The sequence below is a fragment of the Salminus brasiliensis genome, chromosome 4 (genome assembly GCF_030463535.1).
Source record: "Salminus brasiliensis chromosome 4, fSalBra1.hap2, whole genome shotgun sequence".
NCBI lineage: Eukaryota > Metazoa > Chordata > Actinopteri > Characiformes > Bryconidae > Salminus > Salminus brasiliensis.
This window is the reverse complement of record NC_132881.1, coordinates 19,290,674-19,317,692: the sequence shown is the minus strand read 5'-3', so window position 1 is coordinate 19,317,692 and position 27,019 is coordinate 19,290,674. Positions and strand designations below refer to the sequence as shown.

General features: G+C 39.7%; 1 protein-coding gene across 1 annotated transcript in view; it reads left to right on the top strand.

Annotated features, from left to right (window-relative positions):
• kcnk12 (potassium channel, subfamily K, member 12) overlaps positions 1 to 6,829 on the top strand; it is a 30,947-nt gene extending 24,118 nt beyond the window's left edge. The window contains exon 2 of the mRNA XM_072677518.1: positions 5,773 to 6,829. Within this exon, the coding sequence (XP_072533619.1) occupies positions 5,773 to 6,656 (884 nt within the window). The 3' untranslated portion in view covers positions 6,657 to 6,829. The remainder of the gene's footprint in view (positions 1 to 5,772) is intronic.
• The last annotated feature ends 20,190 nt before the right edge of the window (positions 6,830 to 27,019 follow it).

Genomic DNA, 27,019 nt, shown 5'->3' with positions numbered 1-27,019 from the left:
ACTGGACACCACCATATGATCACATTTCATATAGTGACCATCAATATAGGACAGCAGAATGCGCCCTCATATGTTGGAGACCTCTCACTGTAAATAGAAGCAGTAGATTGTTTTCAAGTCATTTTAGGACAAGGGGAGTATGTTAATACTACTGGGGCAGTGGTGGCTAAGCAGTTAGAGCCTGGAAAGGCTATTGATTACTGGGTTGTGGGTTCAATACCTGGGCTTGGCAAGCTGCCACTGTTGGGCCCTTGAACAAGACCCTTCACCCTCTCTGTTTCCTGGGCACCGCAGCAATGGCTGCCCGCTGTGTGCTTTAGTCTCACAGTTTCGTTGGTGTGTAGTTGGTGTGGCGCAACAGATAACCCCACTACCTGCCACTGAGCTACCGCACCATGTGGGAGGCTGGGGTTCGATTCCTGGTCTGGATGGCTATGCTGTGCTACACCAATAAGAGTCCTTGGGCAAGATTCCTAACACTACATTGGCCTACCTTTGTAATATGAGTAACTTTGTAAGTCGCTCTGGATAAGAGCGTCAGATAAATGCCGTAAATGTAAATGTAAATGAATGAATGTTGACTGCATTTATGGGTAGGAAGCCAAATCCACTCTGTGTCCAACACTAATGGTAAATATGTAACACATTCAAGTAACAACTATCTGATTTTAAATAACAGCATGGACACATTATCCTCATTGTACTCTCTCAAGGATAGAGAAAACAATAAAATAATAATAATAAATAATATTGAATAAAAGTACAACTTACCACCTTTTAAACTTGGCTTTTCTGAAGCGTTAAGGCAGTGCCAGGCGTGTCCCCCTGCCCATCCGATGTTTGACGAGAGCATATGGATGATCCAGAAGAGGATTGCGAGAATATCATGTTATAAGATGAAACCAAAATAGAACTTTTTGGTAAAAACTCAACTCGTCGTGTTTGGAGGATGAAGAATGCTGAGTTGCATCCCAAGAACACCATACCTACTGATCCGTGTTAAGGGAAGAATGAACGGGGCAGTGTATCGTGAGATTTTAAGCCAAAACCTCCTTCCATCAGTTAGAGCATTGAAGATGGAACGTGGCTGGATCTTCCAGCATGACAATGATCCCAAACACACCGCTCGGGCAACGAAGGAGTGGCCTGGAGTGGCCTAGCCAGTCTCCAGACCTCAACCGCATAGAACATTTGAGAAGGGAGTTGAAATTCCGTGTTGCCCAGCGACAGCCCCAAAACATCACTGCTCTAGAGGAGATCTGCATGGAGGAATGGGCCAAAATACCAGCTACAGTGTGTGCAAATCTGGACTTACAGGAAATGTTTGATCTCTGTCATTGGCAACAAAGGTTATGTTACAAAGTATTGAGTTGAACTTTTGTTATTGACCAAATACTTATTTTCCACCATAATTTTCAAATATATATTTTTTTAAATCCTACAATGTTATTTCCTGGATTTTTTTCTCATTTTGTCTCATAGTTGAAGTGTACCTATGATGAAAATTACAGACCTCTCTCGTCTTTCTAAGTAGGAGAACTTGCACAATCAGTGGCTGACTAAATATTTTTTGGCCCCACTGTAACTGTCTTCAAGTCACTTATTGTGACAACACGTAAGATGAAATAAAGTTGGTGCAGCTGATTAAATATTCAAGGACATATACAAAATAATACTTTAAAATTTATTTTAAATTAATTTCATCAAAGCAGTTGCAGAGGGCTGTAGAAGGGTAGACAAAGAGCCAGTGCACTGTAGAAGGGTAGACAGAGAGCCAGTGCGCTGTGGAGGGGTAGACAGAGATCCAGTGCGCTGTAGAAGCGTAGACAGTGAGCCAGTGCACTGTGGAGGGGTAGACAGAGAGCCAGAGCACTGTAGAGGGATAGACAGAGAGCCAGAACGCTGTAAAGGGATAGACAGAGAGCCAAAACGCTGTAGAAGGGTAGATAGAGACAAAGAGCTGCAGAGGGATAGACAGAGCTGTATGGGGCTAGTCAGACAGACAGACAAAGAGCTGTAGAGGGATAAAGAAACAGACACTTTTAGAGGGATAGACAGACAAAGGCTCAGGAGATGCAAGAAATACAGTTAGTAAAACTGAGAGTGAAAGGGAAAAGGGAGACCTAACATTAGCACAGTGTGAAGAAGTGAAGAACCAGTTCAAGACCGTTTAAACTTGATAAATAAGTCACAATAGCCCATTATAAGTATATGGAAAAACTGTCTTAATTTTTTCTTTAATATCTTAAAAAGTAGAAAATAGAAATGCCATAGCCGTTTTGCCATTTACAAGACCTACACAACAAAGTTTGAAAGAAGTGTCTGCATTAATTGATTACTGAGTTCATACTGAGTACTGAGTATTTATCCTGGAAGAAAATAAATAAGAAGTAGAAGAAGCCAAGGGATAACACACACTGTAATTATGTAAAGGCCAAACCAATGGGAACTTCATTTAGCTGTATCTAAAAGGATACAACATGATTGCTGTATCACAAAACAGCTTCTTTTGTTACTCTTGTTACACCAACCAGTGAAGCAGTCCAGAGTGATTGCTGCATCACAAGAAAGCTTCTCTTGTTTTACTGACCTGTTCCAAACAAAGATATATGATTTTATTCAAGTGGCAAATTACAATAATGACGCATTAATGGTGCTTAATGGATCTTTTTCACCTTTACAACTCCTTCAGAAGGGATTAATGTCCTAAAAACAGCATCTGGGATATAAAGAAATGCTTACCATTTTGGGTTTCTATCTAAGTGCCTTTTCTTTTTTTGCCCAAGCACTATTAAAAAAACATATGGTTTCTTCTCAGCTGAGGCAGCAGTTTATAATTAAAAGATAAGAGCATACTTTTAATTTCCCACAAACTCTACTCTTCTGGGTATAATTACATTCAAAGCAATCATTAACTATTTCATGATTACTTTTAAATGCATCCTTGTATGAGTCAATTCATTATTCTGCAGTAGTTTTAAATGGAAAGCAGATTAGTTGTGCTTTTGGGCCCAGTCCCACCAACCTATGCATTGGCTGGGATGGTCAATTTAGATGTTCTCAAAATAGACCTATATAGTTCCCTGCATTCTATGAAAGATAGCTGAGTATAAAACCAATAACAGCCTTATTCAGGGTTTATATACAAGATACAGTATTTTACCTCATTTACTCCTCTGTGATAAAAACAATTCTCATTTTAGGGGTGTCAATTGTGTATATTAATGACCCCTGATAGTATTGGCTGTCTCAAGAAACATTAGTGTATTTGACTTTGTGCAAAGAGGAAGTCAGTTTAGTTCAGTTTGCTTGTCTGTGCAAACTATAAGTACAAGCCTGCATTACATAGATAGGAAAGCTAAAAAATGCAAAGAGAGATACAGTTAAAAGCATAGTTCGACACCAGAATAGCTATGCATCACATTTGGAGCAGGTCATAACAGGAAAAGGGTGCTTCAAGTACTAAATGTGCTAATAATTCTGAGACTGCAGTGGTCATTAACAGTGGCATTGAATTCAAAGAAAGTGCTTGTTATATTAGTTGTGTTGAGCTGTTTACATTGTTCTGTTTGATTGGTTTACAGCAAACACCTGAAAGGTTGCTAATTTTGCTTAAAAAAACGTTTCCAGTGGGGACTGAATTTTAATTGCTTCTAAACTTGAAACTTCTAAACATGAAAAATCCAAATAAAACAAAAACAAAAGCAAACACTAGGACAAAGTTTGTATAACAGTGTGAGAACACAAAGCCAGACCAAGACAAAAACAGGACTAGATATACACAGAGACACACCTGAAAGGGACAACAAGTGGTCAGGGCTACAATGGAGAACAGCTGGGAACACTAAGTAAAAGGCTGGACAAAGACATAGATCAGGGAGGACCAGGGAGCTACTAGGCATATGAAAGACCAAGACAAACAAAGACAGGTTAACTGGGACAGACACAGCAACACACTCTAGCAGCAGTCTGTGAATCCTGCCTAGGCACAGTTTTGAAAGTATGTAACCACAGGTCATTTGGGAGCCGACACATGGACAAGAGTGGCTAACACTGCTGGCATGAGGACAGGAGACCTTGGTTCATTGGTGCTCTCTGGAGGACTGAAGCACTGCATAGCCCCCCTCCTATAAAATAAAGATCATTATAAAAATAATAATAATTACCAGCAAGACCCCCTCAATAGAACCTGGTGGCTTGGCAGGAGGTAGGGCTGGGCTAAAAACAGGCGGGACAAAGGCTGAGACAAGGAAGGATACACAAAAAAGCCAATTGCTACAAGCCTCGTGGCAGACCAAGACAAACAAGGACAGTCTAACTGGGGAAGAGAGCAACACAGAGAGATAAAAAAACAAGGACAGGGCAGATGTCTTCTGCATTTTTAATAAATGAATCACAAATGTGCTTGAAATACTGGTGTTAATTCAATCAAGAGACATGAAACGTTCCTAAGGCTGTTGGCCTGCCAGGTTCTGTCTTCTCTACCTTTCGCCCCTAACGCTTCCTGTCACAGCAGTTGAAAGTAATGACTCTGAACCAGCGCACAAAATCGATGGTGGTTGCCTGAGGTAATTGAAACCATAAGGAGGGACAAAGCTGGCTAGCCTGCAGCATACTTCACCTTGCCTTTCACTTAACAAGAGAATTCATAATATGTGCAATCATGTCTGAGTGCTTATGTGTATGGACTAGCATAGTGGATGTGCTGACATTGCATTCTTTGCCCTGTGCCCTCCACCTGTCCTCTCCCAGCAAACGTCAATGCGGCAGGATTCCCAAACAGCTAATGCATCTTATTCTTCTCTCACTCAGAGAAACATACACACTCACAATGACATACATTTGAACCACTGAAGAAGCGAAACTCTATCACATTATTTATTTTTTTGAGGAAAATGTAAATCATGCCAAAAGTGGCAAACTAATACACATATTTATTTTAAACAGCATTTGAATTTATAAAGAAAAGCAATGGCTGCCCACCGCTCCGGGCATGTGTGCTTACTGTCCACTGTGTGTGTTCACTGGTGTGTGTGTGTGTGTGTGTGTGTGTGTGTGTGTGTGTTGGGATGGGATATAAGCGGAAGCCAAATTCCATCTGTGTCCGTCACAAACAGCAAATATGGTCTTTGTACTTGTCTTTGTCAATATCAGAGATAAAGTGAATTCAGCATAAACCCCACTTTGTCACATAATTAAATACAATTTGTAATAAAATACTTTGAGAAATATCATTGGTTTGATTTCTCCTCTTTATACATCCTTATTGTAGAAAGTTTGTAAAGATCTATATGTTTGATAGAATCAGACTAGTATCAAATTATAGCCACACATTATGTTGTGCCAATGGAAACAAATGCTGAATAACAGGCAACTTTTCTGAAAAAAAGATGTTGAATTGCCTTAAAAATGATATGTCAAATGGTTCTACACAATTGTGTTGGGTAGCTTTTAAGATACATTGAGTTATGCACACTCTGAATAAAAGTCATTTGAGTCAACTCTAACTGGAATACGAGCTTGTATGCAATACTTCTACATTCTTCTTAATATGGTATGTACAACTAATGAGAATTGAAGAAACAATAAAACTTTTTTTATTGTTTAACTACGATCTACCCAATTTAGTTAAGATGTAGAATTGATGTAGAATTATTAAAACACTTTGTTTGCCTCTGGCACCCAAAAAGCAATATAGCATGATATCCCACTTCTGCTGAATGTGTAATTTTGTGCTAAAACTTTCACACAATCCTGTTTTTATTCCTCTAGGTTTTGGGATGACCACCCCAGTGACAGTGGCTGGCAAAGTATTCCTAATCTTCTACGGCCTGTTTGGCTGTGCAGCCACCATTCTGTTCTTCAATCTCTTCCTGGAGCGTATCATTACTCTGTTAGCTGTGGTGATGAAAGCAGTTCGGCTGCGCCGTTTGCGTACCAGTGGTCTACTTCCACCAGGGATCTGCCAGGACTTTGCAGCCAGCAGTTTGCCAGGCTGGAAGCCATCCGTCTACCATGTGATGCTGATCCTGGGTCTGTCAGCTATCATTATTTCCTGTTGTGCCTCAGCCATGTACACTCCTGTAGAAGGCTGGGATTACTTCGACTCCCTTTACTTCTGCTTTGTCACCTTCAGCACCATCGGTTTTGGAGACTTGGTTAGCAGCCAGAGCGAAGCCTACAGCTACCAGGGCCTGTATCGACTTGCCAACTTCTTTTTCATCTTGATGGGTGTCTGCTGTATCTACTCACTCTTCAACGTCATCTCCATTGTTATCAAACAGGTGCTCAACTGGATGCTGGGTAAGATGAGTTGCCTTTGCTGCCAGCGTTGCAACAAAGCCAATGCTTTCTTAGGAAGACGCAATGCTATTCGGCCTGGCTCGCGACTTAGGCAGGGTCGCTTTGGTTGTCCACCTGATGCAGAGGGAAGTGACACAGAGGGAAGGAGACTATCTGGTGAGATGATTTCCATGCGGGATTTGACAAGCTCAAATAAAATCTCGCTGGCCATCATGCAAAAGCAGCTCTCAGAGTCTGCAAATGGTTACCCCAGGACAGTATGTGGAAGCTCAAGGCACAATGGCTTTTCTGGTGGAGTTGGAGCCCTTGGTATTATGAACAACCGATTAGCAGAAACTAGCGACACTAGGTAGAGCCTGTTTCTTATGGATCTTATGGATCAACAAAACAACAAGTTTTTCAAGATTTCCAGAGATACTGGCTTTGCCTTGTACAAGAGCTCCAGTGAAACAGCATGAAATGCATGAAGTATTTTGAATATCTTTTAGAGCCAGGGTTAATACTGGGGTGGTGGTAGCCCTTTGGTCAGGGAATTTGACTATGACTCATGGATCCAATGTCATGGATCTGATCTCAGTTAAGTAATGTAACTCCAGACCACTAAACCTTCGGTAATGTAGACCACTTCAGAGAAAATTTGTATACCAGTGCATCTGGGTCAATCTAACATGAACCCATCTTTTCTTTATAAAATTAATTTCCACAAACCACTGTGTGACATCAGCAATACATGGCATAAAAGTGCATAAGCCTGTATATGAGCTATGCATCAGATTAGTTTTATTTTTATTAGATTGCTTTTGGTGTTTGCAAATGGCCATGCTTATGAAGAGATCAAATTATTTAAAAAAACAGTACAAAAGCAGGCCATATAAGAATGGTATTCATATGCCCTCTTAAATATAAAGGTTCCTAAATGTTTTTTTCATCATACCGTTTTAGAAAAAAGCATATAATTAGCACTGGATTTCATGTAGAGGTTCTCATTACACAAAAGTTCTTTTAACATGAAAAATATTTATCATACACCATGGGTCATTTACAAAATAGTATAAAAAGGACACATACCTATTACACAGTCTCTTTTCATGGGTGGATTTAATAGAGTAATGGATTGCATGTATTCTACAGTTGTACAGCATAAGAGCTTTGGGTTGAGCCCAAGGTTAAACACTCTTACTGTTAAGCAATTAAGAGCCCATGTCATCCTGGGAGTCTTAAAGAGGATCAGTCATATCGATCTCTTCTGCTAGTGCTTGTAAAACGGTCTCAGAATCAATCAGATTTTCAACAGAATGAATTTTGAAGTATGTGGTGAATAAACATGGATTTCATGTCTGCTGCTTCTAAAATTACCTTTCAGAAAATGTGTGTCTGCTGTACACAAATCAAATTCATTATTATGAAATCCCAAACTGACTGAGTATTTTACTAGCTCAAATCATTGAGTGAGATATGCTAATAAGCTTTAACACATTAAAGAGAAGAGACAGAGAATGGTGTGGGATAGGAAAGGAGAGAAAGAAAGGGAAGGATAACACAAATGAAAGATTAGGGAATGTCCTCCAAGAGAAGGAATGATGCATGTATCAGTGCTGAACAACAATGCGAGTTAGAGATCAGCTTTTTCCATGCCATCCTGCAGTATTACTTTGGTTAGCTACCTATGAGCTACCTTCTTTAATTTCTTTTTTAATCTAAAATATGATTTTTCCTAAATGCTGGTCATGTTAAGATTGGGCCGATTCCAGTTTAGAAGGTTAAGGTCTTCCACAGAAAAGATTGAACCACAGGGATTTAAAATTTTAGAGACATCAATGATATATATATATATATATATATATATATATATATATATATATATATATATATATATAGTTGTTCTTCTTACTTGTTATGAATCATAAGAAGAGGAAACCGGAATAATAACCGGAATAATTTTTTTCACACATTAAGTAATTACAATGCCTGATATATAGGGCAAGAGATCTCAAAGATGCTAGGTTTAATGTGTGCATTTGTGACAAAAGTGTGCAATGTAAAGATTCCACATGTAACCATACAGATAGATCTTAATTAAACCAATATTTTGAGATAGATGTAACATAACTAACCACTTCACATAAAACTGAAGAAATTTGTTGTACAATTCGTTTGTAAAATGTAAATAGAAATGAAATTGTCTTGTGAAGAAAACGTTAAAACCCTATGCCCTAATAGCTGATATTTTCCCCTTGGCAGAAAAAAACTTCAGTTAGAGGTTCCCTATAATGAGCAGTTTTCTGATACAATAAAGAATTCTTGGTGGATTTTATGTTGGAGAGTCCTTCAAACCATGACATTTTAACCTATATGCTTTACAGTTGACAAGAGGTTCTTGTGCTCTAAAGGCTCTTTGGATCGCACCATGACAATGTCACCATGTCACTTTACCAATCAAAAGCAAACCAAACTAAATGTCTTAGGTTTAAATAAGACAGGCTCCTCAAGTCCCCTCTAATGATGTTCTAATCATCTACAGCTAATTTGATGCACCTGATTCTAATTTTAGGCACTGACGTTTTCGTTTGAAGTAGTAATAAATGTAGAGGTGTTCTAATGTTTTACCCACAGGAAAATAGTTTTTTATTATTTTCAAAAAGATGAAGCTCACCTTTCAGACAAAAAAAAAAAAAAGATTCTTGGGATGTCCAAACTTTTTCACATGACTGTAGCTAATTTCCACACATACAGCATACAAAGTAAATGGCAATTTTTTAAGACCTGAAAAGGCTGTGTTGGTCAGGCAGCTGTAAACAAAACCATACCCTCTGATTTGTCCCCACCTATATAATGTAAAGATCTTATATTAATTATAGGTTCTTACTAGACTGTACATCAAGAACCATTTAGGAACTTTTACTTTACTAAATTATCATGTACAAATGGTGAGTGGTCTAGCATCTTGGATGCATGCAGAAGGTGAACAGGTACGTGAGGATATTGTTCAGTAAAAATCTGCATGTAGTTATAAGGGCAGATGAGAACAGTAATGCTGGAAAGGTAGCAGGAGCAAGCACTGTGCTCCCAATTAGCCTTCACCCTTCCCAAACTCCATATTCATTCTCTCTCTCTCTATCATTAGCTTCACCCTACTTCCATAGCTAGCAGTGTCTACATGTAGAGAATGCATAGCCCAGTCCAGCCAACTAGCTCAGTGTAGCTCATTCTCTTTTCAGCATCATATCAGTCACAGCACCATACAGCTGGTGTACATAACATTGTGGTGTCCTGCAAAAGGTGCAGTGTGGCATGGTGGAAAGGGGGATTTGAGACAAAAATAGCCTGTCTGCTGCTTCTTAAATGAGAAAAAAATACCCTCAGGTAGTTCAATCTTCAGGCTTGATGTAGATTCCTGCATGCTATTATGTTGAAGCCATATGAGATACACTTGTATAAACTCTTATAGGTATATTTTTCTATTTCTGTACAAGTGTGTAGGAACAGTGTTGGGGAACATGGAGTGTAGAAGACAGCTGTCTGTGTCCATAGTAACTCATTATAATCAAACAGATACAACAATTTACTAGCTAAAAGACTAAACATAATGTGACACAGCAAAGGTAAAGAGTTTCTAGAATAAGTACTGAAAATAAAAAGTATGAGCACACACTGGTACAAATGCATCTCATGGATCTTGGGTTGAGCCTGTAATAGTAAGGCATTTACTGTAGTATAATCTGCTTTTTAGAAGCCTGAGGATGCATCATAAAACCTTTGAAAGGTATATAAAGTTAGGAAAACGTTTAGTGACAGAAAATACATTGCATGCAGTATCAATTGCCTTATTCTTCTTTCTGTAATGTAATCACCTGCTCTATATAATACATTATCTTTTTTGCATTTTGCAAAATGTATCCCCATTGATTCCAATGGATCTATATGCCTCAGAGTCCTCCATTTCCCCCACTGCAAGAGAGGGGAGAAACGGTTTATATTTCTTTTCTTTTCTTTTCTTTTCTGGGTTTAGTAGCCACATATCCATCATCTATTTCAGCAACAGGAAGTGTTTTACATTATCTTGTTTTTATCTATAGCAATATGAGCAAGTCCAGAGGTTGCTGTGAGGTTGTCTACTTTCACATGTTAATGTGTTTAATTGTATGTACCCTGAGGCACAGAAACCAGGTTTGGATTATTATCTATAACAGCTGAATTACAATTCCTGTGGTTGTGTACAGGGAGGAATTAAACATTGCTTGCATGAGTGACATTAGGAGGTTAAACAATGAAAAATTTAACAGCGTTGACCTGAGGGAAGAGACAGGGTGACATTTACAGCACATCAGATCTGCTGATATCATCAGTGTTACACAGTTCAGCTGGGGAAGAGATGTTGCGGGTGTCCAACAAGTAAAATCAGATTAATGTTACTTTTTACTGTCAGAGTTATGGTAGTGGTATGTCAAGGACATACCTTTCTGCATGGCTCAACTATAGCTCTGTTTTATAGTTGTTTATTTGTTGTTGTCAGTTGTTAATTCAATTATATGTCCATTACATGGCTCAGAGTAAAACGAAACACATTCATCCTAATCATATCTGCTTTTTGATCTCTTGTTCAATGTCAGTATTAGCAATTGTCCCATGCACAATGACAGGCTATTGATTGTGATGGATTGGAGACTAAATTCAGATATAGTACAATTCTAGACTTGGTTGAGATGCACAAAACAAACCATTACAATTCCAATTAACTTGCTTTTGGCTTTGCATTTCTACTAATAGATCAAATGAATCGAATTGGCCTAATATGGCATGTGCCTGAGTAGTCTAAACCTGGATTCATCCCTCTGACTTAAGCTCATTTATCTTCATCCGACAGCTATATATGATTCACGTTGCCTGCATTGTGCTGAACCATTGACTATAATGTATGCAATTTCCTTCTGGTTGCAAGTTGCACATTTATAAACATGGATTGTACTTTTATATTTATGTAATTTATGATAAAACAAACTAAATAAAATGTATCCATACAAAAATAAAAAAATATTCTAAACAGTTGTGGTATATTCACTCTTTTAGGTTGGTGATAAAAAAAGGTTAATGTATAGTCAGAAGTGTACATACACTCATCACCGGCAAATTTGGCTTTAAGGTTTTTTTTGTCACTTATATTGTTTTTTAGGGGGGGCAAACAAGTAGACTACATACATCACAGTACATACACACATGGACCAAATTGTTGGTACCCCTCGGTTAATGAAAGAAAAACCCACAATGGTCACAGAAATAACTTGAATCTGACAAAAGTAATACTAAATAAATCAAATCAAATCAAATTTTATTTGTCACATACATAGCAATACACAGTATAACTTGCAGTGAAATGCTTTTTTGACAGTCTGCCCACATCAAAGCTATTCAATAAGATCTAAATTTAAACTAAACCTTAACTTAATGAAATAAAGTGCAGAAGTGCAAAACTTTTTTTTTAAATAAATAAAATTAAAGTTACATTTAAGTTAATGTACATATGTGAGTGTATGTGTGAGTTAAAAAGAAATATTTGCATTATTGTCCGTAGTGAGTTGTCCGTGAGCCATAGTTGTGTATTGTAGTGAGTGAGGGTCCAGTTTGTGTATGTAGATATTTTAATTTAGTGTCCTAGTCCCTGTCCCCATTCAGGGCACGGATGGCTTGTGGAAAAAAGCTCCTCCTCATTCTCTCTGTGTTAGCCTTCAGGGTTCTTAAGCGTTTCCCCGAGGGCAACAGAGAAAACAGTCCATTGTTGGGATGACTGGGGTCCTTCACAATCTTCTTGGCCTTGGTCCAACACCGCTTCTTGTAGATGGACTGCAGGTCAGGAAACTCCATCCTAGTGATTCGCTCTGCTGAACATCTCACTCGTTGTAGCGCTTGCCTGTCCTGCTTGGTGCTGTTCCCAAACCAGACTGTGATGTTCCCCGTGAGGATGCTCTCGATGGTGCAGGAGTAGAAGGATCGTAGTACCTTGGAGGGCAGTCTGAAGTCTCTCAGTCGTCTCAGGTGGTATAGGCGCTGACGAGCCTTCTTCGTTATGGTGTTGATGTGGCAACTCCATGACAAGTCCTGAGAGATGGTCACTCCAAGGTATTTGAAGCTTTCTACCCTTTCCACTGCCGTTCCACTGATGTGGACAGGTTGATAGCTCCTCTGCTGTTTCCTGCTAAAGTCCACAATCAGCTCCTTCGTTTTGCTGGCATTTAGCTGGAGATTATTATCCTGGCACCAGTTCTCCAGGTTTCTAATCTCTTCCAGGTAGGCCTTCTCATTATTTCCTGAGATCAGGCCCACCACAACTGTTTCGTCAGCAAACTTAATGATGTTGGTGGAGCTGTAACTGGCTTTGCAGTCTGAGGTGTACAGCGAGTACAGCAGAGGGCTAAGGACACAGCCCTGAGGCGGTACTGAGGGTGAGGGTGGGTGAGACATGCTTGCCTACCCGAACAGCTTGTGGTCTGTTTGTGAGGAAGTTGGAGATCCAGTCACAGATGGATGGGTGGAGACCTAGATCTTCCAGCTTCGTGGTGAGTCTTGAGGGAATAATAGTGTTAAATGCTGAACTGTAGTCCACAAACAGCATTTTAACAAAACATTCTATGAAAATGAACAAATTAAAATCTGACATTGATTTTGAACCATGCATCAACAGAATTCTATTAAAAAGTAAACTCAATAAACAGGCCTGGACAAAAATGATAGAACTATTGAACTAGTTTGTCATTGAACTATTTTAAAGTGGCCTTCTGACCTAAATCCTATTGAGCAGCTTTGGAAGGAGCTGAAACATGCCGTCTGGAAAAGACACCCTTCAAACCTGAGACAACTGGAGCATATTGCTCATGAGGAGTGGGCCAAAATACCTGCTGAGATGTGCAGAAGTTTCATTGACAGTTACAGGAATTGTTTGATTGCAGTGATTGCCTCAAAAGATTGTGTAACAAAATATTAAGGGTACCATCATTTCTGTTCAGGCCTGTTTCATGAGTTTTTTTTTATTTTTTTTAAATCTGTTGAAGCATGGTTGAAAATCATTGGTTAATTTTCATAGCATTTTTATGTATTATTACTTTTGTCAGATTCAAGTTATTTCTGTGACCATTGTGGTTTTTCTTTCATTAACCGAGGGGTATCAACAATTTTGTCCCAATGTTTTTGGGTTTTGAAATTAAGACAGGGTCAAAGTGACACATAACAGCTTCCAGTTCATGGCAGGCCTACAGTTCTTGGGTTGTTTCTGACCATTCTAATCACTTTCCACTCTGAGCTGAGCTGAGGGTAATCGTTTGGAGTTTGTTCCAGACCTTGCAATGTATGCTGGATCATGAAATCTGCAGTTGTTTAAAATGGCTCCAGAAGAAAATCTTGACTTCAATGGTCTACAATCATCCTTCTCAAATCTACATTAAGCTCCTTTTTATTGTACTTTGTGTTGGTCAATAAATCCTGCCAAGCAACCCTTTTTATGTGGGCTATCACAAGGCATTTGTTGGAACTTTTAGCAATAATTTAAATGAGCGTATGCATATGTCTTTGCCCTGTATATACAGTGAGGCCAAAATATTTTTAGTATTTAGTCAGCCACAAGTTCTCCTTCTTGATGAAAGAGGTCTGCAATTTTAATCATAGGTACACTTCAACTATGAGAGACAAAATGAGAAAAAAAATCCAGGAAATCACATTATTATATATTATAGGATAGTATATACATATTATAGGATTTTTAAAGAATTTATTTGTAAATCATGGTGGAAAATAAGTATTTGGTCAATAACAAAAGTTCTACTCCATACTTAACATAACCTTTGTTGGCAATGACAGAGGTCAAACGTTTCCTGTAAGTCTTCGCCAGGTTTGCACACACTGTAGTATTTTGGTATTTTGCCCCATTCCTCCATGCAGATCTCCACTAGAAAGGTGATGTTTTGGGGCTGTCACTGGGCAACACAGATATTCAACTCCCTCCACAAATTGTCTATGGGGTTGAGGTCTGGAGACTGGCTAGGCCACTCCAGGACCTTGAAATGGTTTTTACAGAGCCACTCTTTCATTGCCTGAGCGGTGTGTTTGGGATCATTGTCATGCTGGAAGATGGAAGGAGGTTTGGCTTAAAATCTCACGCTGCATGGCCTCGTTCCATCTTCCCTTAACACATAGTTCAGTCGTCCTGTCCCCTTTACAGAAAAACAGCCCCAAAGCCATGTTTCCACCCCCATGCTTCACAGTAGGTATGGTGCTCTTGGGATGCAACCCAGCATTCTTCTACCAAAAAGTTATATTTTGGTTTCATCTGACAACATGATGTTCTCCCAATCCTCTTCTGGATCATTCATATGCTCTCTGGCAAACTTCAGACAGGCCTGGACATGTACTGGCTTAAGCAGGGGGATACGCCTGGCACTGCACGATTTAAGTCCCTCTCAGCATAGTGTGTTACTGATGGTAGCCTTTGTTAATTTGGTCCCAGCTCTCTGCAAGTCATTCATCAGGTCTCTCCATGTAGTTCTGGGATTTAGCTAAAAAGTTTAGCTTTTGGTAATTAATGTTTTTTAGATAAAGGTTGCAGGTCCAGGGGTTCGTGGACCCAGGGAATTGTAGTACACTGAGATGCTGGAGCTGTCGTCTCGCTGCTTACACGCGATCACTCAGGTTTGTTGACAGTGGAGCAGATAGATGCAGGCATTTTCAGGGTGCTCCCGTGTCCGTGTTACCTTCTGGCTCTTTCCTTTTAATTAGGCTGTTATAATCAGACCTGCCGGAGTCGTCAGACACAATCTGATACTGCCCAACATTCTCTGCTCTCCATAAAATTCCTCTCAGAATTAACCCTCTCTTTATACCTTCTCCGAGTAAATGGCCTGCTGGAAGATTGCCCGCTGAGGTCCCCTCTACCTTCGTCAAACCAGTTGCCACCTACCGGTCCAACCAGCAGGCCCCTCACCCACCACCGCCCATAGCAGACCAGCGGCTCACCCGCCTACCACTACTACCTGCTTAGTGACCATGTTAAAACCATTTTTAACTATCTGTTTCACCTGGTTTGGTAATTTTTATCATTAATGTTTAAATAGTTCTGACCAGATAAAGATGGGTCCCCCTTGTGAGTCTTGGTTCCTCCCAAGGTTTCTTCCTCCAGCTCTGAGGGAGTTTTTCCTTGCCACTGTCGCCGTTTTGACTTGACTTGACTTTTGCTCACCGTTCTCATGATCATTTTGACCCCACGGGATGAGATCTTGCGTATGTCTTCCATTTTCTTACAATTGCTCCCACAGTTGATTTATTCACACCAACCTGCTTGCCTACAATTTTCTTCCTGGTGTCCTTCGACAGCTCTTTGGTCTTGGCCATGGTTAAGTTTGGAGTCTGACTGTTTGAGGCTGTGGACAGGTATCTTTTATACAGATAACGATAAAGAAGAAGTGACAGGTCTGTGAGAGCCAGAAATCTTGCCTGTTTGTGGGTGACCAACTACTTATTTTCCACCATAATGTACAACTAAATTATTAAAAAATCTGAGAAAAAATGTGATTTCCTGGATTTTTTCTCATTTTGTCTCTCAAAGTTGAAGTGTACCTATGATGAAAATTACAGACCTCTCTCATCTTTCTTTAGGAGAACTTGCACAATCAGTGGCTGACTAAATACTTTTTGGCCCCACTGTATATGTTTTGTATCTAAATTTTGCGGTTTCTAACTTTTTGACATAATTGTAATCTGGTAGGTGTTCCTTATATTGTGTCAAAAAGTTAATGATAAATGGACCAATAGAAATGCTCCACTATCAGTTGAAATGCAACCTTTTTACATTTAATTCCACTTCCAGAGTTTTTTAAATGGCAAAAAAAAGCTAAGAAATCCACAATAGTTTCATTTGTAACCAGCTGTAATGCAAGAGTAAAGATGGGTGGAAGTATATCTTCCCAAATGGAGATAATGGAATAGAATGTTTTGGTTGTTGCATATCTACACCCAGACTGAGTGGATTTGGCGGACAAAACACTATCAAATGTTTTTAGCATGGTAGCTGTCCATTAAGCAAATACTGGATCGGATTAGGACATTCCTACTTCCTACCTAAAAGGTATGTGCTTAGTTTTAAAATTCTCATTGCAATTGCTTTCTCTGTTTTTCTGAAGTTCAATTCATTTTCAATTTCTGTATAAGAACTAGACTCTGAAAATGAAGGTGCCAACAAGGATTATTTGGGACAGTGACCTAGAAGAACCACCTGCCATTTTTCTAAATTATGTGTAGTGTAAAGTTTATGTTTACATTATGCAAATCTCTGCATAATTTTAACATTTTACACCAATCAACCTAGAACCATGGAATAGTTAAGCAAATATAGATAACCTGATTTTCCAGAAGAGGAACCGTCGATGTTGAGCGGAGAGTGGTTGTGTCGTGCTCTCCTGAAGTCAACAACCATTTCCTTGTTCTTGGCTACATTCAGGTGAAGGTTGTTGACTTTACACCTCCTCTCTGTGTGCTGACTCAGCGCCTTTGCTGATGAGACCCAGCACTGTTGTGTCATCTGTGAACTTTATCATGTGACTTGAGCTGTGTTTTGCTGCACAGTCATGGGTCAGCAGGGTGAACAGCAGAGGACTCAGAACACTGCCCTGGGGGGGCCACTGTTGAGTGTGATGGTGCTGGAGATGCTATTCCCAACCCGGACTGACTGGGGCCTCCCAGTCAGGAAGTCCAGAACCCAGTTTCAGAGAGAGGTGTTGAGGCCCAGCAAGCTTAGCTTTCCATTGAGATTCTGTGGGACAATGGTGGCATTGTCCTGAAAGTGGTAATTGTCCTGGATGCCGTGCATGTCACCTGTGTCTTTGAAGTGGTCATGCGTCTCTGAGCGTGTGCGTGTTTTGCTTCTCTTATGGCTTGTGACAATTTGGCTTTTGCTTTCCTTAGGACCACCTTGTCACCCACTCTGAAGGCTGAGCTCTCGTAGCGTCTGCAGAACTTCCTTTGGAACTTCATTTGGAACAAGCTTGTAGTTTGTTTGATTTCCCCACTGTAGCAGGGTTTGGCAAGCAGAAAAGAAACTAAAAGTAGCAACAAACGGTAACACAAAAGCATCATTTATTGGATCCGGAGTGGCCGTTGTGGTCAATCGACAGCAAGATCATTTGTGTGAGATGTTTGGGGTAGTCTTACATGCACTGCTCTTTTGAGGTCTTTTCACAAATTTTGCAATTCAATTATTCAATGAAATTAATTCTTCCCTCTACCAGTAAAATGTTAACAGTGCCACTGGCAACACAATGTCATACACTTCAATTTTAGCTTAGTCCACAGGACTTGTTTTCTTTGAAGATATTCCTTCGAAGACTTCAGATCGAATTTCTTTGTGGTGAGGATGCAGGAAAGCATTTTGGAAAAAAGATAAACAAATCATAAAACAATTATAAAACGCCCTGGTAAGCAAAGAAAAAAAAATCCTCAGAGCTAGGGGAAGAAACCTTGAAAAGAAGCAAGACAAATAAGGGGGAACCCATCCTCCTCTGGTATAATCTACTATTTACTACTATCTAAATTATTGAGAAATTGTCACTGTACCATCACATGATTTTTCTGCTGAGGTGTGATGATATAATCATAATATACTTTTTTATAAAATTTAATCTATATTTAATTACATATAATTTATTTCATAATGAAGTTTAATCTTTATTTAAACTCTAGTTATGATGAGGCCACATTCACCTCAGTTACTAAGAATACAGCCTGCACTGTTGCTGGAATGGAGCATCTCTCGCACTGTGTCGCTCGCTCTTTGACATGCTCAATAATACAGCAGGAGCAGAGGGGTGGGCTGCTGGTACGATGCGGGTAGCAGGGGAGCCCAGTGGTCAGGCTTCAATCATTAACTCAGAGAAGGTAAAGAGACAGAATTAGTTCTGTTTGGATTTATGGATTACAGAGAATTTAAACATTATCAGGGTGTGGCTAATGAGTCTGGCAGATTTGACTACAACAGCCTAATTAAAAGGAGAGGGCTAGAAGGAAACAAACACAGAGGCAACCTGAAACACTGGCATCCATCCATTCCACCGTCCACAAACCAAGGTGACTGCGAGCAAGTGGCAGGACAACAGCTACAGCATCTCATTTTCCCACAATTCCCTGTGTCCATGAACCCTTTTAGCCTAGACTTGAGGATTGAGACAGTGTCTGAGTCCCGAACATTATGTAGTGGACAAGCTTAATGAAAGCAATAAAGTGTCAGTAGTAGTAGTTATGTAACAGCATATGCCACTACTTCATCACTAGTATGATGGATATGTAAGATCTGTGCAATAGCGCAGATGACGTAAATGTATTTGGTGGTGTGGTGTGTGTGTATGTTTTATTGTACAGGGCCTCTGTTTGCTCCTTGCTGGTCATGCTCATTCAAAATGAAAGAATGTTCTGCATTTCTGCATCCACATGTCACCACAAAAAAAAGTTATGTTTTTCTATAAGGGCTAAAAATGTGATCTTTCTATAAGTGAAGTTGAGTTGAGGCTTTAAAAGATTAAAAGCCTGCATCAGTGTAATTCATCTACAGTGTGTCCAGCATGGCAGGAATGTCCATGACCTGTTCACCTCAGTGGGATGGCTGTTGGCAGATATTGAACCAAACCTCCACAAGCAAGATAATTATGTTCCAGGATCCATTCCTTGTCAAGCCTGAGATGCAGTCATTGATTTTCAACTGTTCAGCAAACATCTGCATTGAGCTGGCACATCTCAATGTTGCCTCAAATGTGGCAATTAAAAAGGAGCCCTGTATCAGCATTAATGAACATGATTAATTAGCAAATAATTTCAAACGCTCTCCTGTATAATGATGTACATACAACTCTCCTATGACCTTTTACTAGTGATGGCTTATATGCAGAAATGCATATAAATTGCAGTGCAGTTTGTCAAAAAGTGACAGACTAACTCTATTTTTGCCTTGGTTTTTCTCCCACTCATTTTCTCCTTAGCAAATGCAGAGTCTTGCTTTATTAAGATAGACAGCTAGCTTGATTCTTGATGAGATTATTCAGAATACCAGCAGAATGACAGTGGGGGAAGATAATGCAGCATCCCACTGATGCAGCAAATAACATTTTGATGAGAGATGTTAAAGTGCAGTTAAAATAACATTCATCTTCTGTTGCAGATACTAGGCAAGGCAGGCACTATAAGCTGCTTGGTGTCAGTCCTACTTAAATGCTCACTGGATTGAAGACATTGTCTCCCACGCTGCAGCAGGATACACACACACCCCCACACACACAGACTTTCAGCAGCATTTACATTTTAAACATGAAATTTTAAGGTTTTTCCTGTGACTGTTTTGCATCGCACTCACTATGAAATAGAATTCTTGGGTATTACTTGCTCATCTTAAACTGTTCTCACAGATGTACACATGATAGACATTAATCAACTACCTTTCTCCTAAGTCCATATAAGGTCCTATGATCGTAATACGTCATGAACCATATTTATTCACTTATCCAGAAATACACAAATAGATAATGGAAGCTATTTAAATGTAATAAAAATACTATTCAAAAAAGAAAAGGCTATTTCAAATAGGATATGTATTAGACATTTACAAAGCTGGGCACTGCTGCAGGTATTGTGCAAAGAACATGGCAGTGAAATTACATGCAGTATTGGACAAAGAGCATTGTTATAAAGTGCACTGAATTATTGCAAACAGTGGTATGATAGGAGCGATAAATGTAACATGTAATTATTGTAATTAGCATAATATAAAAATGTGTGTGTGTGCTGGCACTGTTCAATCAGTCAGAATGAAGTGTTAAAGTGCCCCTCTGTTACACAGTTTACAATTTCAAATCGAAACTAACATACATGATTAAAGTACACATTCCAGACTTTAAGTGTATTTGCATCCATTTTGGCTTTACCACACTGAAATGACAACACTTTGTTTACACAGCCCCTTTCCTCTCAGGGCACCATAATGTTGGTTAATCATAAATACATGTGGCTTCACATGTGTTTATGATTACTTATGTGTGTTCCATTGCTTCATTAGTACAAGTATAAAAATACTGTACATGGACTTGCTTCCAAGCTTTCAAATACCTTTGGAGTCTGTAGTTGCCATTGTTTAACATGAGAACAAGAGCTGTGCCAATGAAAGTCAAACTATTATGAGGCTGAAAAACAAGAATAAAACCATTGGAGACATTTGGTATTACCAAAATCAACTGTGTAAAATATCATTAAGAAGAGAAAAACGCACTGGTTTGCAAAGGGACTGGTAAGACAGGTGGTAGACAGCTTTGCTTTGGCTTTGGCCAAGGGAAACATCTGTTTGCTGATGGCAGAAGAATCCTTACTAATCTTCATAAATGCAAAATCTCAACTGCGGGCCCAACAGATCAGAAACAGCCTTCAGCAGGCGATTGTGCATTTGTCAGAGATTTCTACTTGCAGAAGACTTAATGAACAGGAAAACAGAGACTACAATGCAAGATCTTCATTGACGAGGCACTTGCTGAAATACTGAAACTGTTTGGCACCAACTGATAACCTGATGCTGCTACACTACATGTCCAAATCTTTGTGGACACCCCTTCTAATGAAAGCAATCAGCTACTTTAAATTGGACTAATTGCTCATAGGTTAGCTGTAATGTCAACTCAGTTTTTTGTCAGCACTAAAGCCATTTGGCATGCAGCTTTGCAAGTACAGTGATTGGCAGGTGATTCCCACAACTGCAGAAAATAAAAGAGTCAACAGGCAGGAAATGTCTCTCTCTATGCTGGCAGAATGGCTAATTTGGGACAGGGCAAAGGTGCAATGGCGCTGAGTGGCCTGATTGATGAGGCTGCTTCCTGAACATCTGTTTAGACATTGACCAGAATAGCGGAGCTATTATATTAAACCAAGGAAACATACCACAAAAGTCACACCCTCAGAGAGGCTAGTCAGTGTTTGTCCAAAGCTGTGAGGCAAATAACCAATTACTGACTGTTGACTAATTACAAATGTAAAATCTTCAACAAAACTCTTTTCCACAGGGCCGTCACCACACACAACATAGTTATTAAATACTGCCCACACATTATTTGATCCCAAACAATCAAGTCAGTCTAAAGTACATTAGTACGTTAAGTAAGACTTGTTGCTTGTAACTGGCAGTTTAATCTGCTCAAAATGACATTATCATATGGAAAACTCCAAATACCAAGTATCCAAATACTATGATTAGCCAAATGAATACAATTCACCAACAGAAAACATGTTATCCCAAAGGATAAATGTCTTTTCTTATTCTTGCCTGAAGAAAAATAAAGCAAATCTCAATATTGTTTCATCAGTTACTGAAATACCTAACCTGAAATCCACCCCAGGTGAGAAAAGCATGATATTTTGTGATATTATGTGAGTCATATTCAGCTGAGACTGAGCTAAAAAGGATTGTCTGACCAAAAAGACATAAAAGCCACATGTGAAACATTTTGTTTAAGGTGAGAATAACTCAAGGATTGTTTCTCAGGAGCTGAATTTCAGAAACAGGAGATACTTGCTTAAGTCAGACAGGATGAACAATGATTTCTAAAGAGGTTCCATACAATTTTGATCAGTGTCCAGAAGCACAACACACCAGATAAAAGCATGGATCATGTTTCTGGATTCCAAGAAATACTTGACTGACATGAACCTAACTTGTTGTTTCTCACACTCTGACACTTTTAGATTGGGGCACAATCCAATGCATTTTTTTGCATGAAATCATTATTAACACATTTAAATTAAAAGGGCAAAGGGCAAAAAATGAACTTTATATTTGCCTGGATGGGTCTCCTACCCAACATGCCATTGTGGACCAACAAGAAAAGTATACGTTAAGTGTTTGACTGTGTCTAAAAGTTAGACAATAACAAACAATAGTTTATTTATATGATTTACACATTCTAAAATTGTTCTAAAAATTCTAAAAATGCTCTTCCAAAATATTTTGACACCCAAAAAATGTTCGGGGCCCAGATTATGGGTCTGTCGGTATCAAACGTTTATAAACATTTTGCAACTGATGGTCACATAATTAACAGAACCTATATGTAACTTTAACTAGATGTCTCTAAGTAGATTTACCATTTAATTTTTCAACATTTAGTTAATAACCAACTTAAATCTTTTCTCCAAGAAGATTTTGTCTTGAGTATGCAAATGTCTGAATTCAGAAAACATAGCCACTACACTGATTCTAAATTATTTTATTAATTCACTAGACTAAATTATGAAATGTGATATTGATATATCAATATGTAATATTAAAAAGACTGTGTAATGTGGGCTTTGATCAAAATTCATGCAATATGGTTTCAGAATTACAACAGTGTATTGTCCTACAGAACTGTGAATCTGAACTCTTCCTAATGAGATTTTAATATTGAATTTAGGCCCAGTTTTATTCTCTTTTACTGACTGTTACCTTCTGACTGTTTGGACTATAAAGTGCATGTGTACACTGACAAAAATATTTTATACGGTACCTTCACAAACCGGTACTCTCCAATAGCAGCCATAGACAAACTACAACAGCCCTTTGCACTTCAAAACCATTTCAAATCAAAACAAAGCTAATTCTGTTTGCCATATGTTTTACACTTCTTACTGAACTGGATAAGTCACTAACACCAATTCTGTGTGACTTGCATCACACTGACCACTGAAAGAGAAGAAGGTCCATCCAACTCACCCATAGAAACTGAGGCAAATTATGCTCTCTTAAGCTCCTATTTACATGCTTGTCAGTTGAGTAATTAAACCAGGGGCATGGGAGAGAGTTGGATACTGTGGAGGATTCAATTAAGCACCAATATCAGAAAATGAACCAGGTATGTCTCATGTTAACAATTGTAAGACTAATTTGAAATTAAATTTTATTTCACGTGATCTTGTTTTGGTAACCTCTGTCAAGCGGTCTTTGAATAGTGAGACAGTTTACATAATGGATTAATTACAGCAGAACATCGCTTAAGCCTACTTGTTAGTTTGGGTATTTTTTCTCTTCACCCATGCCATCTGATAACCCTGATAACCATGTTATGACCCAACAGATTTGTATATGCAAAAAAGCAAAGACACTGAGGCTGTCACGCCTGCATCGCCGTGCCCGCCCCGGGGGCGGTCCCGTGCCGCGGCCCGCAGGCGGTCATGAGGACTTTTTTGAGTTACACAGTCACGGTCATGTCATGTTTCCACAGACTCTTAAGTTGACACGGATCTTTATGTTGACAGTTATGTTCAGGTCATGCTTCACGTTTTGGTTTGCTTCATGTGTGTGTCTTTATGTTTTGATTAATACGTTCCACCTGTGGCTGGTATATTTAAGGAGGGCTAGCGCTAGCAGCCAGTGCCGAGAATTGGACTTAGTGTTGGATCTTGTGTATCTGTTTAGCAGACAAATTCTGTTGGGCTCAGGGAGTAGAGGCTAACCTTATTAGCTTAGTGTATCCTGTGAACCTGCTGAACTGAACCGACTCACTTAACCCGAGGAACGGACTGTATCATAAGAACCTTGGGGGCTTATTCATGGGAGTGAGCTTAACTCACTTAGTTTCATTCATGAAGCTAGGTGGCTCTGCGGTTAGAGCGCAGGCTATCGATAACAGGGTTGTGGGTTCGATTCCCGAGCTTGCCAAGCTGCCACTGTTGGGCCCTTGAGCAAGGCCCTTTACCCTCTCTGCTCCCTGGGTGCTGGAGTTGGCTGGCCACCGCTTTGGGTGTGTGTGTACTCACTGCCCCTAGTTCACTAGTGTGTGTGTGTTTACTACCACAGATGGGTTACATGCGGAGGACACATTTTGCTGTACAGTGACAAATACGTGCACCTTTTTAGTCACGGTCTTGAGCTCAAGTACGGGTACGTATGTTATGTACTCATGGTGGTTGGTGTGGCACAACAGATAAAACCACTAGCTGCCAGTGAGCCATGCCATATTACGCCATGTGGGAGACCAGGGTTCGATTCACAGTCTGGGTGACCGTATGCTGCGCCACACCAATAAGAGTCCCTGGGCAAGACTCCTAACACTACATTGGCCCACCTCTGTAATACGAGTTACCTTGTAAGTTGCTCTGGATAAGAGCGTCAGCTAAATGCTGTAAATGTAAATGTAAAATGTCATGGTAGCGAGCCCCGTTACTGTATCGGTTCTGTCGTTTAGGTTCGGCAGCTGTTCCCTCAGCTTGTGAGTCAAGTAAGTTCAGAAGCGCCTGACTAGCACGGTCTTTTGTGTTTCTCTTTTCTACCCGGGCACGGCCTGTAGGTTTGGGTTAGTGTTATTGTTCTGACTCATTCCTGGCACGCTAGCCTAGCCCTTGTCTCTCACCAGCCTCAGGTGTGCACCTTTGTTTTGCCCCGGTTCAGTTGTCACGGTTATCTTTCAGTTTGCCATTTATCCCTGTAACATTTGCTGCCCTTTCTTGTGTTTTACCCTGTTTATTGTTTCAATAAGCTCTCTCGCTTTGGTCCATCCCCTGCGAGTGTTCACCCTCTTTGTCAGACCCAACGGATCATGACAGAGCCTAGCACTTTCGTGTCAATGAAGTGGTAGAGACGCACACCTAAATAAAGAATCTCAGTATATTGTCTACACAATAAACAGACTTTTAATTTTTTAAAAGACTCTTATTTAATTTCATTTAGATTTATATTTTTTCTCCAAATAAGTGTGAACAAGATGATTTTGTTCATAGCTGAATAGTCATAAGTCTTAAGTGGTACAAGCATAATCGACTTCCACTTTTTTATCTTTTCATGTCTCCTTGTGTTGTTTCTTGAGACTGAAGCATGCCTCGTCGGATTTGCATGTCTTTGATGGATGGCCCCACGTTAAGGCATGCCAGCCCCAAAGCATAACACATTAGGACAGATAGGGGAGTTGACAAGCTGCCTATTAATATGCATTTATGGCAATGCCTGAGCACTTGCAGATAAACTCACTTCTTCTGCTGTCCTTCAGTTCTAGGCTGAGTTGGTTATGCATAAACAGAGGATTGGAGTGCTTCTGGGTCAGGCATGGCAGGGATGCTGCAGCATTAATGGTGTGGCATGTTGAAGCTTTATGGGCCGGGTGTTCTTGTCATTGCAGCTCTGAGGCTGCCAAGAGTAATTCATTTTGCCATGAGGAGTGAAGAAGTTTAACAAGGGCGTAGCTCCTCTACAGAAAAAAACTGGTGTCTGAGGGCACATTTGGCTGTATAGAGTAACATGCTTTGCCAGTGTAACTCGAATGCTTTTGAATAAATTGTTTATGGCATTCAGTGTGGCCATTTGATGATCCTAATTAGCAGTGACATTTGCCCAATCTGATTTTCTGAACTGGCCTGTTTTTGCTCAGTCATTGGATACAAACATGCAATGTACACATGTGGACAAAATTGTTGGTACCTCTCGCCTAATGAAAGAAAAACCCACAATGGTCACAGAAATAACTTGAATCTGACAAAAAATAATAATGAATAAAAATGCTATGAAAATTAACCAATGAAAGTCAGACATTGCTTTTCAACCATGTTTCAACAGATTTATATAAAAAAAAAACTCATTAAACAGGCCTGGACAAAAATGATGGTACCTTTTAACTTCATATTTTGTTGCACAACCTTTTGAGGCAATCACTGCAATCAAACGATTCCTGGAACTGTCAATGAGACTTCTGCACCTCTCAGCAGGTATTATGTCCCACTCCTCATGAGCAAACTGCTCCAGTTCTCTCAGGTTTAAAGGGTGCCTTTTTCAGACGGCATGTTTCAGCTCCTTTCAAAGATTGCTTAATAGGATTTAGGTCAGGGCTCATAGAAGGCCACTTCAGAATAGTCCAATGTTTTCCTTTTATCCATTCTTGGGTGTTTTTAGCTGTGTGTTTTGGGTCATTATCCTGTTGCAAGACCCATGCCCTGCGACTGAGACCAAGCTTTCTGACACTGGGCAACACATTTCTCTTTAGAATCCCTTGATAGTCCTGAGATTTCATTGTACCCTGCACAGATCAAGACACACTGTGCCAGATGCAGCAAAGCAGCCCCAGAACATAACAGAGCCTTCTCCATGTTTCACAGTAGGGACAGTGTTCTTTTCTTGATATGCTTTATTTTTCCCTCTGTGAACATAGAGCTGATGTGCCTTGGCAAAAAGTTCCATTTTTGTCTCATCTGTCCATAGGACATTTTCCCAGAAGCTTTGGGGCTTGTCAACATGTGGTTCCACAAATTCTAGTCTGGATTTGTTTTCAACAATGGTGTCCTCCAGGGACGTTGGCTACAGTCCCATGGATCTTAGTATGTAATAGTAATTTATATGTTCCCTATAGTAGGACTGACGCGTTTAGTTAAAGCGTTGAATCTTCTAACGCCACCTGGATTTGAAGCTGCCCCTAATACCATTACGGCGGCTGAATCACAGGACAATGCTACCAGTAAAGACGGACTCTCAACAACCTTTAAGCTGCAGTCCTGGACCAGCAGTCCAGGGAAGTCACAGCAGCATCAAAGTGGCCCAAGAGTCATCAGTGAGTTGGTGTCACAAGGAAAACGTACTAGTTGTCAGTATTTACTGTTCATAAATATAGTTTTTATTACTGTTTTAACAGTATTTTCATTTTCATGTGCATCACACAGCAATTACAACTCAATTACAGCCTAGCTCTCTTATTTTCTG